The sequence below is a fragment of the Lactuca serriola genome, chromosome 8, assembly GCF_051521515.1.
Source record: "Lactuca serriola cultivar US96UC23 chromosome 8, Lser_US96UC23_V15, whole genome shotgun sequence".
Lineage (NCBI taxonomy): Eukaryota > Viridiplantae > Streptophyta > Magnoliopsida > Asterales > Asteraceae > Lactuca > Lactuca serriola.
In genome coordinates, this window is record NC_136415.1 from 58,346,001 (window position 1) to 58,361,941 (window position 15,941).

Below are 15,941 nucleotides of genomic sequence, written 5' to 3' on the forward strand. Positions count from 1 at the left end.
AGATCCTAGACTATTCTAGGATTTCTCAATCCTTACCGAACCAGAAACTTAAATCAATCATAGTAGGTTGCCCTATGCATGCAAGTTATACACAAATAGAATCACATAGATTGTCAAATAAAACTTCTACCCTAAACCACAACCAAACAAGGAACAAGAATAAGGCATAATCCATCATTCTAGGGCTATGCAATCCTAGACATATACAACTTTGAAAGCATACACTTAGCAAATAATATATTCGACATCAATTTCCAAGAATATATCTATAGCATGGCTAATACATTGGGAACACTTACTTGAGCTCGACCGATTACGCGCATTGCACTCTCCCCCTTTTACTTAAGAAAACCGTTTTCAGGAAAAAATTAACTTTTGTTTCTTTTGAAAAAGGGTTTACCATTTCCTTGGTTTGAGTTCTGACACATCCGATAGAGTGTCTGAATCCCTCAAACCAAGGCTCCGATACCAACTTGTAACAACCCGAAAATTCAAATAAAAATTTTCATTTAATATTCAGAAATCACAATTATATTTGTTTTCCCAAAATTTCATTACATAAACTTTTGTCCATAAGATCAGAGTATCTAAAACAAGAAATGCAGAACACTGGAGAGTGCCTGCTGCGCCATCAAGTTGGGCCCTTGCCCTTAGACCCTGAAGTACCTAAAGCATCCAACAAACTGTAAGCAAACGCTTAGTGAGTTTCCCAAAATACACAAGCATATACCATATAATGTCATGCAACATACATATAAGATTGTCATGGACTCCGTCTATGGTCTTCACCCGGAATGTCATGGGCTACCCCCATGGCCTTACACCCATGGGCCATGGGCACCCCCCTATGGTCTTTACCATGTGTCATTGGCTCCCCTCATAGTCTTTACCAAGTCATAACATGCCAGATAACAAGCCATTGCATACATAACTAATGAAATCTCATATCAACTAATGGGTCGACATTGGTGCCTTCGACCCATTTGTATAATGAAAAGACTCACCTTAGTCTATTGATCACAATAGTTACTCGACTCTACCAACCCAAAATCCCAAACTGAACAATATACAAATAACCCTAATTAGGATCATGACACAACCATGGGCCCAAAATCCTAAGTCCAAGTCCCACCATAATGGCCCAAAGGCCTTTCCTTCACTAATGGGCCTAACATAAAAATCCAATTCTATATTGGGATACAAGGCCCAAAAGGCCCAACATGCCAATAATGGCCCAAATAATAAATTTAGGCCCACAAATTCAGCTAGTCCAGGCCCAAACCTTTAGGTCCCAAAGGTTCGAAGCTCCACCGGAAGCCCAAGGTTCTCTGAGAGCGTAAGCCCAACATACCTCTTCAATACACTTAACGTACTGGATCCATGAGTTGTACGCACAACGTACAACATATTACACCCAATGTACTAACTGTCTTGCATCAAACTCCATTAAGTCCTTAATGCATGAAGACTTTTCACTCAAAATTTAGATCTTAGACTTGTTAAGGGTCATAAGGCATAAAATTAGCAACTTTATGCCTTTGCATGCCATATATGCTCCCAACCACCCATTCTATCTCATTAAGATTTCTTAATAGTTGATATTTTTAGAATTAGTTTTGTGTTAATTTAATTTGCAACTTGCAGCTCTACAATTGTGTGTTGAAGAAGGTGCAAAAGATGGATTAGGATCAAGGGAATCAAATATGGGGAAGCTTTTGGCTGATCAGTCATTTGTCTCATCTATTCTTGCTTCTGTATTTTTTTTTAATTTTTTTAATTTTTATTTTGTGAATAGAAAATAATAATAATAATAATAATAATAATAATAATAATAATAATAATAATAATAATAATACAAAAAATGGAGAGAAATTGGTTATTTGGGATGTTTGTTGGATTTGAAGCTGCCAGGAGTTAACCCGAATGTTCCTTTAGTCAAGGATTTGCTTGCTTCAATGCAAAATCAGCTTGAGGTTAGTTAAGTTAGCTCAAACTTCAAAGATTGTATTTTTATTTTTTTTAATTTAAATAAAAAATAATTTGAGATTTTATCAGTTTGAGCAGAAGAAAGAGGAGGATAAAGCACTCAAGGAAGACGACAAGTGATGTTAAATACTCTTTGTTGTTACAATGGATTTGGATTTATCGGTTTGACTTTTGGTTTGGTGTTGTTTATCAACTTTAATATTTCAAATCTAAATTTCATTCATACTGCTCGGAAAAAAAAAAAAAAAAAAAAAAAAAAAAAAAAAAAAAAAAAATCAGGTCTAAAGTCTCACCAATTACACAACATCAAATCAATTATTAAAATTTTAAAGTAAGATGAAATCATATCCTTAAGATTGTAAAACAAGACCAATTCTATATATGCCAATAAGAAAATTAAACATACATTAAAGTCGGCTTTCAGTTATGAATTAAGATATATATGATACTTGGGAATCAACTTATTGACATCTCCTTGCTGATAACCAAAACAAAATATTCAACGCAATTAATACTTTGATATTTGAGAGAAAAAAAATAACACTGAAATTTTATTTTCTAAAAAAATATTATCTTTATATATGTATTAGTAAGAATATGTACGAAATCGTAGTCAAATATATCAGAATTCGTAGTCAAAATATTTGAAACCATAGTCAACATAAAAAAAAAAATATTAATATGAAACCAAAGTCGGGGTAACGAAACAACCTAATGCGAGTTTTTGCAAAATATAAGGTAAAATTGTTAGATTTGTAAATCTCTCAAACGTATATCGTTTCTAGATAAAAAAAATATATAAATAGAAAAAAAAAACTTGTGTATAAATATCTGCACCTCTATCTCTAATTTAAAAGTTAACCTATTTGTAATCTCATCAGCTCCAAAAATCCAAATATATACACTTGTAAGCAGAGAAGAACATACAAGGAAAAACGAAACGAAAATGGTTTCACCACGATCACGACACCCAACTACAATGGAGAACCTCCCTGGCGAAGTTTTATCAGACATATTCATCAGGTTATTGGCAAAACAGCTTGCTCAAATGAGGTGCGTTTGTAAAGATTGGAATGCTCTGTTATCTGAATCCTCCTTTGTAAACTCCCACCTCCATCGTTCTATGCATATCAACCAGAAGATTCTTATGTTCTTCGGTGTTAGGGCTGACTGTACTTCATTCACTGCAAGCCCCTTTTCTTCTCCCGCTATCGAACTCGACAATTTCTTCAAATTCCCCGTTAATCTCGAATCTCAACCTGCACGTTGTTTTGGCAATGTCGTTGGATGTGTGAAAGGGTTAATATGTTTTAAGTATGAATCAGGTGATGATTATATCGTTTGTATTCAGAACCATTCTCTCTCCGCTTTCTTAACTCTTCCGCCATGTTCCATGGGCTCCTCCTCTGAATCAAGAAATACCATTTTCCGGTTTGGGTATGATCCCAAAACCGATGATTACAAAGTTGTTAAGCTTACAGAGCTTTCAGACCCACGAAGAATAGCACCAGTTGAGGTTTATAGCCTGAGAAAAGGTAAAGGTTCCTGGGAGTTGGTATCTCATAGAATTCCATCACACCTGCAATGCATTAGAGATCTAGATTTAGTTTGTGTAGATGGGCATGAAGGCCATCTTCATTGGCTTTGTTATACTTATATTGGTGGGAAGTTGACACAATTGATATTGGCATTTGATTTGTGTTCAGAGAGATTCAAGGAGATACCTTTTCCAGATTCTTTAAGAACATGTTGCTTTGGAGATCGGTTGAATGTGGTGGGAGTTTTGGGTGGAAAGGTTTGTGTGATGTCGAGGGTAAGAGATACCGATTGTGAGGTGTGGGTGATGGATGAGTATTCATGGGTCAAACTTCATGTGTTTTCCGGGTTTAGTGGTGGTGATAAAATATTTCCATATGGATTTACATCAAACAAGCAGTTTCTTTTTAGATCTATGAATGAACTTAATCGTTATGGTTTGTATGATCCAGTTATAGCCAAGACTAAAAACTTCAAGATTCGTGGAAGATCTGTTGGATGTAAAGTTGTTGAGTATTTTGATAGTCTTGTTTGGATAAATCGAATAATTGAAGCGAAGAGGCATCAGTGATATGGAGAGAGAGGTAAATCCTTTAGATTGTCTATTAATTACAGCTTTTAGTTTCAGTTTTTAGTCCATTAATTACATCTACATTATCCACTGCCAACATGGTGTGTGTTTTTTCATTATGTTTCAGTTGCTGGTGGTATTGTAAGCATTTAGCCTTAGTGATATTTTAAGGAATTTTTAGAATTTTCTTCTAACTATTTATTGTGAGTTCATGTTTGATAAAAAAAAAAAAAAGTTTAAACGATATCTGGCTATCATGTGGGGACCACTTTTGTAATATCGTTATTGTATAGGGGTGGGTATTAGGATGCTTAAATAGGGTGCAAAACCCTAAAATTAGGGTTTCCCACTGGTCGGGCTACTCGCTGAGTCAGGGACTCGACTCGCCGAGTAGATAAATTAAACCTTGCCAAGTTAGGGCTACAAACTCGTCAGGTCCTTCTTTCAAAATAAAGAAATAATCAAATTAATTGCGTACCGAGAAACCAGGCGTTACATCGGGAGTACTCAGATTCGGTAATTCATGTAGAAATATTTTTATGGAAATTATATATTTCAAAATTATAAGTTAAAATCCTAAGTTGATTGAAATATATAACAAAATTAGATACATTTGAATACACCAAAACTGAAAAACACATAACAGTCTCACTTCGTGAATAATTACTGAAAATTTAAGATATGTATGTAGTAATAATCACATGTGTGTGTTTTAAATAATAAGTCATTAAGTATATTATACATATTAATCACCGAGTTGACCGAGTCTTACAACACTGCTTAGTTCAGTAAAGGGCTGATCGGGGAGTACTCAGGATTTTGTAACTCGCCTCGGTAAGGGGACGAGTAGCGAGTACTCGGAGGAGAAATCGGCCAACTCGGCGAGTTTTACAACACTGCCTACACCTGCAAAACACAAATCTCGGTAATATCAGACACAATATGTCTGGTGAGTTTTTCTTCTATCTTTTCTCTAATCTTTACTTCAAATCTTTCCCATCTCATCTATCTCTTTCTCTTTCGTCTACTATGTTTCCCATATTTTTCTCTTAGCCTCTTCTAAGGCTCTTCTCGTACTCTTTCTACTCATACTCTATCTTTGTATCTACTTTGTCTCTTACTTTATTATTTATTCTATCTCTTTTCTGCTCTATCTCTTCTTTACTCTTTCTCTTCTCTATTCTCATCTCTAAATGCCTCATCATTATGTTCTCATTTAGACCCAACATTCACATCTCATACTCTAATCTTCTGTATCTTTTGAAGGAACCAACATCTCACTAGCTCTACTGGGTATTCTATTTCGGTCTTACTTCTCTCTCCCTTTCTCTCTTATGATCCCTCACAAATCCTTAATCTTTTCTTCTTATCTTGAATCCCTCACGGATTCCATGCTCTTAATCGCTCACGGATTATCTCTAAGTTCTTACAAAGAACTTTCTTGCCTTTTTCCATTCATGGAACCTTTTCTCTATCTTCTCTTACCATACTCTTATTCCCGAAGGAATCTTACTCTTGTCCCCGTAGGAACCATACTCTTATTCCCAAAGGAATCATACTTTTGTCCCTGTAGGAACCTCTATCTCTTGTCCCAAAAGGAACCTCTATCTATACATCTCTATCTTTGTTATGTGACTCGTCACATAACACTTGTCCCGTGGACAATCTATTCTCTTTATCTCATCAATAGATCTTCTATTAATCATCTAATACTTAACTCATTTAGTACTTAATCTCTCTCTTTCTCTCTCTCTCTCAACACACTTGCAACAAAGAATAAAACAGACACCCACCCCTCCCATACCACCATCTCTCTCCATATCAAGCAACTATTAAGGAGAAATTCCTTTATTTATCTATGTATAGTTCTATACCTACCTCAAGATCGAATATACACATACAAACAAACATTCTAAGATCTTTTTTTCTCAAATTGAATTGAATCCTCCTTAACCGATTCAACATATGTTACCTCTATGTCTTTCTCCTGTATATGAATTTCATGTTTTTCTAAAAATTATCAATCTCCAAATCCAATCTAATAAGATCTATAACCGAACTTTTGTTTTTGGAAAACCCTAAAAAATCACAAGAGGCATTAATCATGAAGTCCGAAGAATCTTCGAAACTTTCATCTCAAAATGGACACCAAAACAAGAACACTTGGAACAAATCTCATACACTTTATCACTTTAAACTAAATCAATATGTTTCATGCTATATTTCACTAATCATGAACGGATGATGTACTATGATAATGTTCCTATGGTGGATTAGCGTTATCCTAACCCTATCAAAAACCAAATCAAATGAAATAAAAAAGAATATTTAGGTGATTTTAAAATTGATTTGCACCTTTAAAGGTGTAGGTCAGTTGACAAATCGATGTGGATACAAAAATCAATTTACGTGATTTTGAAATCCATTTCCACCTTTAAAGGCAATAAAATCGATGGTGTATGTGAACAACAGTCTTAATACCCTAACCTATAGAGGGATATGAAGAGGAAAGGTGGTACTTTGTCTCCATCATCGACAAATGTCGTCATCAAATTATAGACTAGTGTTGTCCTAACTTCCTTATAGACTAGTGGTACCTTCTTGGGCCTTGGCATCCGACTCCGACTCGATAGAAGCAACGTAAGTGACGATGGTGAAACAATTTCGTTCACCACAATATCACAGTTATTGAAATCCATCTACCACCTGTGATAGTTGTGAAGGAGAGAGTTGCAAATGATGGTTGTGATGTGGTGGGTGGGGCGAGCATAAATGAGTAAAAGGTAAAAGGAAAAAGTAACTAGAAAAGGAAATATAGTTTTTCTATATGGATCAAAGATCTTTGCAAGATTTGGAAACCACAGTGATATGTTTTTTTTCAATTTTCAAATGTTGGACTAAAAAAAAGTCTGACCAAACTAAGAGGACCAAAACTATAATTTAATCTTTAATAATATAAAGGGAAAAATGCAGAAAAGTCCAATCAATTATACATGTATATGCAGAAAAACTTTTATATTATTTTTAAGTTCAGAAAAACCCTTATATTGTTATTTACATTTCAAATAAAACCAAATTGTAGATTTTGAAGAGAAACGATCAGCTAAAAATATAATATGATATACATATCTCTTATACTTCTTCGATTATATGCAAAAATATGTCAAATCAAAATACATTTCGATTACTTTCACTCGATTGTATTCTCTATATGGTTGATTTTTCCCTCCTTAACTAATTTTTTTATCCCAATTAAAATCAATGTCGTATTGATAAACAAAAATGTAAGCGACATTAGATTTTTAGTTGTCAATTTCTCTTAAAATCTCGTATTTTGGTCTTTTTCGAATGGTAACTATTAATATAAGGGCTTTTTGAATATAAAAATAATATAAGGATTTTTCTGCATATATATATATATATATATATATATATATATATATATATATATATATATATATATATATATATATATATATAATTGGTTGGACTTTTCTTTATTTTTCCCTAAATTAAATGTTATATGTGTCGAGAAATATGAATAATACCAAACTTTATTGTCTTATTTTACTTTTTATCAATTTCAAGTCCCCCTATGCCCAGTACCTACACGTCACACTTTACCACTACCCACATACTTATTTTAAAGATACAAGCATTTCAATGTCTTGTAGTCATGAAAAAACGAAGAGAAGTGAAGAAGTCGACCGTGGGTGAAATGATTTGTTTTTTCTTAAATGATTGTTTGTTTCCTCCAACCTAACATATCCTGCCGCCTCTGGGCTAAAAGTAAAATTATTAGTTATTACCCAATTGACAACAAGACTATTCATAAATTATTTGACTCATCTGAGTCTCGAGTTGGGTTGACTCATAATTTTTGAACCAAGTCAAACCAATTTCGAGTCATGAGTTGGTTCGTTTAGGGTTTGAAATAACTCTACACATGTAAGTTTGAACTATGATTTTTTAGAAATATAAATACATAAAATGCGATTTGTTGATTACTTGCAAAGTTGTGGTTTTAGGCCTATTTTGGCAAAAATAAGCTAGCTTATTGAAATTTACTGTTTGGTAAAACCAAAAAAAACAACTAATCTTAGCTTATTAACTAGCTTTCACTTTTATAAGCTAGCTTCCAAAATACCATGATTCAAAATTTTATGAATCTTACAAGTTCTTTATAGAGAAGTGGATACACCTCACACATCGATCACTATTAATTTAGTAAAAACAGGTAACTAACAATACACCATTTCAAACATAAGCATCAAACAGTTACATTACATTACACTCACTTTCAAGTTTAAACCCTAGATGTTTTCATTAAAAAAAATAAAATTCAAAATAACAAAAATAAAAATCATTTTTCTTTTTCAAATCAAAATTGAAAAATGCATCGTATGTATGTAGACACAAAAACTATTTTTTATAAATTTACCTGTGTAACTACTTCCAGGCTTTTCCATAGCTGTCACGCAATGTGACAGTCCGGTTAAAAATGAGCTTTTCTGGTGTCGAATCCTTATCAGCCACAAAATAACCTAATAATTTTCAACAAATTAATATTTATTCAAAAAAAAAAAAGATTTATAATTTTTTATATAATTTTACCAAGTCTTTCAAACTGAAATTTGTCCTCTACTTCTGCATGTTTGAGAGATGGTACAGCATATGCACATGGTATCACCACTTTGGAATCCGGGTTTAAATCATCAAGCCACTTGTCAAGTTCTCCAGGATTCTGTATTTATTTATTATATAGAAAAAATGATTAAATTAAATTATTTGGATGGAGAAATTTATTTTTACTATTATTATTATAAGTAAATAAAAATGACAAACCTCAGAAAGAAAGAGTTTGTCAAAAAGTCTGACTTCCACTTTTAATGGATCAACTCCAGGAGAAGGCTCTGCAACCCAATGAAGAACACCCTGTGCGTATATATAAAAACAAAAAAGTTTATTAAAAAAAATAATACCATGAAAGAAAGAAAGAAAACAAGTTTATAAAAATTAAAAAGCTTGGTTGCCTTTGGTTTTGTCTTTTTGTCTGGATCATATTCAACGTGTACTTCAACAACAGTCTTTTTGTCTTGAGAAAGTATTACTTCTGTACACTTGATAGGAAAAGCATATCTGAATGAAAAGATATTGTTTGATTAGAGAATTTGGTATATAATATGGTAAGTAATTGAACAAGGGAATGGAATTGAGATTCCATTCCATCAAAGTAATGAAAATTATAGCAAGACCTGAGTAGGACAGTCTTTCCAGGAGCAAGCCCATAATAGTCTTTTGAATCCTTCATTCTAAAGTCGGATTGCTCGATATAAACAATTTTCGAAAAGGGTACCTGTCAAGAAATAAAAAAAAATTATATAAAAAATCTAAAAAAACAGAAAATATTAATAAAATAAAATGTCAACCTTGTAGTAAGAAGATGGATCATCCCCTGGTGCATCTGGCCACTTCTTTGCATCAAGGTCTGTTACTAAACTGCCCTCAAGATTCGTAATAACAACCTATAAACATTCAAATTCAAAAACAGAATTATTAACATAAAATCACATTTTTGGTGATTTTTTCATTTTTAGTCCCTCAAAAGATTTTTCTTGCACTTTTGGTCCTGCTTTGAGGTTTTCTAACGTTTTTTTATCCTTGTTTCAAGTAAAATGACAAATTTTTTTTGAAAGAGATAAAATGAAATGAGCCATACTCAGACCCAAAATAGTCAATTTACTTGGAACAAATCCAAAAACCTCAAATAAAGACCTAAAATGTAAGATGAAAACTTTTGGTGACCAAAAATGTACCTCTGATATTAGAGTAAATTACATTTTTGGTCCCTAAGTAACCCAAAAGTTTTCTTCGGCAATTTTGGTCCTTATTTGAGGTTCTCATAACGTTTTTGGTCCCTATTCCAAGTGAAATGACTATATTTTAGGACCAAAATTGGAAAAATCAGCTGTAATCAGAGACCAAAAATAGGAACAGGGTCCAAAATGTCACCAGAACCTAAAACATGGACCAAAAATTTAAAAGAAAACTTTTTGGGGTGAAAAATGTAATTTAGTGTACCTTTAGTGGATGCAGCACAACCATTGTACGCGAAGCTGTTTTATTTAACTCTTCACGCACATGATACTCGAGGCGTTCCAACCGTATCATACTACCATCACTAAAAAAAACCACAAGTACAACGCTATTAATTATTATAGTAAAAAGAAAAATAAAAAATAAAAAAGTTACAGATTACTACCTTCTTGTTATCCCAATTCCTCCAACAAAACCATTTATTGCAGTTGAAGTCACACCTCTGCGCCTCAATCCAGCCAGTGTCATCAACCGAGGGTCGTCCCATCCATCAACATACTTCTCAGTCACAAGCCGATTCAACTACCAAAAAAAACTGTAAGTTTGACTTTTGACTTTTAAATTTTGACTTTGACTTTGACTTTGACTTACCTTGCGTTTTGACATTACTGTGTTGGTTATATTCAAACGTGAATATTCCCATACGTAAGGCTGGTAAAGGCTTAGGGCGTCTAGCAACCAGTAGTATGATGCGCGACGTGTCTCAAATTCAAGCGTACAAAGCTACAAAAAAAAAGTAAATGTTCTATTTTTTTAATATAAAAACACAAATACAAAAATAAATAAATAAATACCGAATGTGTGATATTTTCAAGGGAATCCACAATGCAATGTGCATAATCATAACTTGGGTAAATACACCACTTGTCTCCCGCATGTGGATGAGGTGTAAACTGAAAAAAAAAAATCAATTAATACCAAAAATATATATATATATATATATATATATATATATATATATATATATATATATATATATAAACTACTTATAGTTTTTTTTTTTTTTTAAAAATACTTGCCTTGATTCGATATGCAATGAGGTCATACATGTTGAAATTGTCACTCTGCATATCTTGTTTCATTCTAAGTGTAGCTTTTCCTTCTTCAATTAATCCACATTTCATATCATTAAAGAGTTTAAGTGATTCTGAAATGGGCCTATCTCTCCATGGACTATTCATCTTTTTTTCTCTGTACTCTTTTATTTCATCACCACTCTATTATTAAATAAAATATGAATATAATCAGTTGAAGTATATTGAAACCATTTAAACAATAAAATATTAATTTAATAATAAACCTGGTGATCCACGTAAGCGTGGCCCCTACGTATGAGCTCCACTGCTAAATCATACAGTTCTTGAAAGTAATCACTGGTGTATGTGATCTGAAAATTTTAAATTCCAAGAATACCCTTTAGGGGAAAAACCAACAACATACTTTACTAAAATCACAGATTTATATTATTTTATAATTTTTTTCTTACCTTGAAAGGTTTCCACCCCATCCACCCTACAATTTCTTCAATATGATCGATGTATTCTTTTTTCTCAGCTTCAGGATTTGTGTCATCATATCTCAAGTAGCATCCTCCATCTCTTTCTTTTGCAAGACCAAAGTCAACAAACATAGCCTGAAAATCATACCCTATAATTAAATATCTTTAATCTAATGAATTTTGTAGGATATTACTATAAATAGAAACATACCTTTGCATGACCTATATGAAGGTATCCATTGGGTTCTGGTGGAAATCGGGTAAGAACTTTTCCTCCTGTTGCCTTTAAATGTTTCTCTAATAATGCTTTTGAATTGCATGCTCTGAGCACAGGTCTATTATCACTGAAGAATACTTCTGTATGCACCTGTTACATATACACAATCTTAAAGAAATTGAAAAACTTGCCAAAAAGAGTAATAAAGATTTATAGAAGAAAGCCATGAGTCAATATAAAGTAAAGATAACCTTATAATTCTCTTCAGGTGAAGGGAATATTAAATAAGGATTGAGTTCTTCTTCAGATGGTGTCTGGAGAGGAGCTTCTTCAGGGGTATTTTTGACCTCTACTTTAACAGGCTTCTCTTTCTTCTTTTTTACAGGCTTCTCGTTATCTGCTGCAGTTTTTTCACCAAGTAAAGCATATAGCTTTGAATCTATAAGACTCTGGTGAAAGAAACATGAAAGATACTAATCAATTTTTGATAAAAAAAAGATAGGTAAAACAAGAAAAGTGAGTTATTTAACTTATTTAACTTATTTACCTTAACAATCTTTGGATCTGCCCAAGGCTGCTTCTTTCTGACATGAGCAAACAGATCACCAACTGAAACCAATCATCAAATGACACATCAGACTCAAATCCAATACATATTAAGGAAATATAAGAAAACTGAAACTCACCATTTGTTCGATACCTTTGCTCCAAAATTGCACTCTTTTTCTCTTCAAAGATTTCATTAACTGTGTTTTCTATATCTTCAAGAGAGACCTCAACCCCTGTTACCAAATAAGTATTTCAATTATATTACTTCACAAGAATTAAAGATCTTAGCATAATATACTTTCAATTATTTGGAAAACAATAGCAATAGTTTGAAGTTTCACACCTACTCCACAAGCTTCCTCGAATTTATTAATATCAAGATCCTCTGAACCAGTGACTGTAAGAAATGCAAATGCAGCTTCTACTTGGGCTGGAGTCTTTATCTGAATGATGGGAATATATTTTAGATTTTTAGTATTTCTTCTAGCAGTTTACTGGAAATTTAAACATATATGAAGAGACTGATGTGAAAAGGAATCTTTCAGACCTTAGAAGAAACAATGTATTCCAGCAACTTGGGACGATGAACAAGGGCATTGGCTGGAAATTTTGTAGCAACCTGTTATGCAGAAGCAATCATTGGTATGATACTCAAAACTTCATATGCCTTTTTTTTAATAGAAAATATAAATCTGGTGGCTTGTAGAAGTGAAATTCAAACTAGAAATTTGCATATCAACATGTTCATGTTAAAGATGAAAGACAAACATTATGTCAAGAGATTTACCGTATAGAGAAGATTGCCTGTAGAACGTTCACATCCATCAGTAACAGCTGCCTGCAGAGACAGCATTGAATATTTGAATATGAAGAGGGGTATGTATACATAATTACATATAACATATCCAAACAAGTTTATGAGAAATATGAAGCTGAAGTGATAGTCTTGTGACAACAATTAAACTGAAAGTAAGAGAGGCTGCTTTAGAAGTGTAACTACTCTCTTAAGCACCTGAGAAAAAGATACAATTTGACTCTCATGAGCCTAAACAAGATCGAAAATGTAGTCAAATCCTTGTAAAAACAATCTGTGTGCGAAAAACAAGTCGAAAACCATGTTTTGTCCTCTTTTTTTCTCAGTAAAGATGTTATTCTGGCAGGAACAACATAATGGGATAAATTTTCACTACAAAAAAAATGCTTTTCACTGTAAAGTTGTTTGCAATTTGTTTCATATGGGAACTCGGAAGACAGAATCATGTTCTTTTAATAAAAACATCTCTATAAATCTCTCCAGAAATACTTGATGTAACTGTTAATAGCAACAGCTCGATTATGATACACAGCCGCAATCCAGATTCCCGAAGGAAAGAATCAAAACTCCTTGAATCTACTTCAGACCAATCACGCGCATACACCAAAATAAGTTGTTCATGATGCAATTGCATGCAGCCTTTTGAGTATCAGTATAAACCATACCTCGTTAATCACAGCGACGAGGTTCGTGGTGACTTTATTGTTGGCGATGGTGTTCTCTGCAGTGCGCTTATCTAACCCGATCTTCAGAAAAAGGTCAAGAGCTTCCACCATCTTTCTCCACCTCAATCTCTCCGAAATCTGTAGATTTTTATAGAGATTGCGTATTGAAATAAACCCCTGTAATAAACCCTGGCAAATGTAACGTTTTGGGGGATGAAATGATTTTAGGGGTTTTCACGTGACGACACTAGGGAAATTTTTGCTTGATTCTCACGGCTTAAGAATTAAAAAGATAAAGTTATATAAATGGTCCTTGTACTTTACAAATAATGTACTTCAATCTAACGTTCTTAATGTGCTACACATAATGTATTTATTTGTTTACTTTTTGTATTTGTGTTTTTATATAAAAAATAGAGATAATTTCATATATATCCTTGCAAACATTAGATATTACGTCTATATCCTTCCAAAATTCATAATTACCTATATATCCTTTTTAACCTATTTAACTCTCATTTATATCCAATCCTATAATTTAACGAGGTATAAATAAATTTAATATGAAAAATATATAGTTAAAATGTTAAATATATATAAATTTACCAAAATATGCTTTGCATATTATATCCAAATCAATATCTATTAGTTTTTTTTGGTAGAATCGTTGCCAGTACCCATGGTCGATTCAACCTCTCTCCTCCGCCAACGAAACGAGTTCCGTCTCCCCCCCCCCTCCCCCCATCTTTCGGTCTCCCTCACATTCTTCTCTCTTATCCCTCTACTGGTTACCACCACCGATTGATACCTAGCTTAACCATCAACTCGTTCACGACAGATGCATCGTCGCCCACGCATTCCCCCTCCTGTTATCACCGGTGGCCACCAATTGAAGCCTCAAACCTCAATTTCTAGTATATGTGTGCATCAAGCCTCGATTTCAAGTACAAGTAGGTATCAAATTTATGTTTAATTTTGTATGTGTTGATTGGATTCTAAATTAGGGATTTTATATATCTATTGACCTATTTCCTCTTCTTTAGATATACGTGAAACATGAAAATTCAGGGAACATTTGGTGTTTGTAGGCGCAAGCCACTCTAAATAGCTATTAGTAAATTAACTGTGTGAATATGATAATCCTAATGGTTGTATTTGAATAGAATTTCTGGAAAGTAGATGGATTTCGAATAGTATGTGGTTGGTCATCTTATTTTCTTGAGGGCTTGAGGTATGAAGAAAACCTAAACTTTAGTTTTCACTTAATATATTTTGCCACAGTCCACGATTTGTGGTCAATTTTAGTGTAATCTGCAATTGTAAATGTTTGTACACGTTGAATGGTTACCAATTCTTAACTTAATCTGGGGATTTAATGAGGGAAATGTAAACAAATTTTTCTTTGTTTTGTAAACTAATTTAATGTGTGAAAGAGAGAGAGAAAGAAAAGCATAATGATTGCTTTCATTTGATACAACACAAAATGACTATAACACCCTCATTACATAATAATAATGGCTTTAATATGGGTGTTAAATTGTTTGCAGGTAAGAGAAATTAGCAATTACTTTGCCCCTGAAGTCATCTGATGGCAAGCTGAATCTTTACAAGCACTTTAGGAGGTATCATAGATAAATTTCAACAATGGCGAGAACAAAGCAAAATTAACACACATTCTTGAAGTGAGATAAATTTCAACTTGAAGAAGTGATTGAGGGACAATAATTCAATAGAGATACCTTGAGTGCCATACTTGAAGCGGCACGTGAAATTGAAACAATTGAGAAGTAATCATAATGAAAATAAAATGCTATAGTTCACAAATAAATCAATGTATGTTGCTATTTCTTGTGTTTTACCCATTTAGCAATCATAATTTTTTCTTTTTGATCTTTATGTTTTGTTATGCAGGTGGGGACATATGTTGATTCAAGGGATAAACACATCTTGTATCGAGATTAGGAAGTCATCTCATAAGTAGAGTGTTATTTTGGTTTTGGTATTGTTGTTTTGTCAAACTAGATTGTTATTGTGTTAGATTGGTCATTTTTCGACCCTGTTTGTAACTTTCACATCATCATGTTGTTTTTTTATATATAATGCATTTTAGCAATTCATAAAAATCCTAATTGATGGTTCCTGTTGTAGAAGAACAAATCAGAAATTGTCCATGTGGCTGAAAAACATTTGCATAAATGGTCCATGTGACATAAAATACATTGCAGAAA

The 15,941-nt window shown here is 33.0% G+C and overlaps 2 protein-coding genes and 1 long non-coding RNA gene across 6 annotated transcripts; 2 read left to right on the forward strand and 1 right to left on the reverse strand.

The window, feature by feature from the left end:
- The first annotated feature begins 2,852 nt into the window (after positions 1-2,852).
- On the forward strand, positions 2,853-4,242 carry LOC145071448 (F-box/kelch-repeat protein At3g06240-like). Its single transcript, XM_079018330.1, has one exon. The coding sequence runs from the start codon at positions 2,933-2,935 to the stop codon at positions 4,091-4,093; it is 1,161 nt and encodes a 386-aa protein (XP_078874456.1). The 5' UTR covers positions 2,853-2,932; the 3' UTR covers positions 4,094-4,242.
- A 503-nt stretch (positions 4,243-4,745) lies between these two features.
- Positions 4,746-13,957, reverse strand: LOC145071447 (glutamine--tRNA ligase-like). 4 transcript variants are annotated; one of them, XM_079018329.1, is made up of 22 exons: positions 13,714-13,957; positions 13,022-13,072; positions 12,782-12,853; positions 12,578-12,677; positions 12,372-12,467; positions 12,233-12,294; positions 11,937-12,134; positions 11,680-11,835; positions 11,457-11,603; positions 11,271-11,357; positions 10,990-11,187; positions 10,765-10,863; positions 10,562-10,693; positions 10,356-10,492; positions 10,175-10,274; positions 9,523-9,618; positions 9,349-9,449; positions 9,127-9,232; positions 8,939-9,028; positions 8,708-8,837; positions 8,535-8,637; positions 4,746-4,999 (listed from the first exon to the last, which is right to left on the reverse strand). In XM_079018329.1, the coding sequence occupies exons 1-21, from the start codon at positions 13,822-13,824 to the stop codon at positions 8,543-8,545; spliced, it is 2,364 nt and encodes a 787-aa protein (XP_078874455.1). In that variant the 5' UTR covers positions 13,825-13,957; the 3' UTR covers positions 4,746-4,999; positions 8,535-8,542. The 4 variants fall into 4 exon arrangements, with proteins under 4 accessions (XP_078874455.1, XP_078874453.1, XP_078874454.1 ...); XM_079018327.1 differs by lacking the exon at positions 4,746-4,999 and adding an exon at positions 7,657-7,876; XM_079018328.1 differs by lacking the exon at positions 4,746-4,999 and adding an exon at positions 7,853-7,871.
- Positions 13,958-14,343: 386 nt separating this feature from the next.
- LOC145071471 (uncharacterized) lies at positions 14,344-15,836 on the forward strand. Its single transcript, XR_013690496.1, has 3 exons — positions 14,344-14,663; positions 15,261-15,546; positions 15,625-15,836. It is a non-coding gene; the product is annotated as an uncharacterized LOC145071471 (long non-coding RNA).
- Positions 15,837-15,941: the final 105 nt, after the last annotated feature.

Excerpts from the sequence above, each read along its gene's own strand:
- LOC145071448 (XM_079018330.1), top strand. The coding sequence starts at position 2,933 with ATGGTTTCACCACGATCACGACACCCAACTACAATGGAGAACCTCCCT.
- LOC145071447 (XM_079018329.1), bottom strand. The coding sequence starts at position 13,824 with ATGGTGGAAGCTCTTGACCTTTTTCTGAAGATCGGGTTAGATAAGCGC. Across the intron at positions 12,135-12,232 it reads CAGATCCAAAGATTGTTAAG|AGTCTTATAGATTCAAAGCT; the intron begins GTAAATAAGTTA and ends TTCTTTCACCAG. Across the intron at positions 11,358-11,456 it reads TGGGGTGGAAACCTTTCAAG|ATCACATACACCAGTGATTA; the intron begins GTAAGAAAAAAA and ends TAAAATTTTCAG.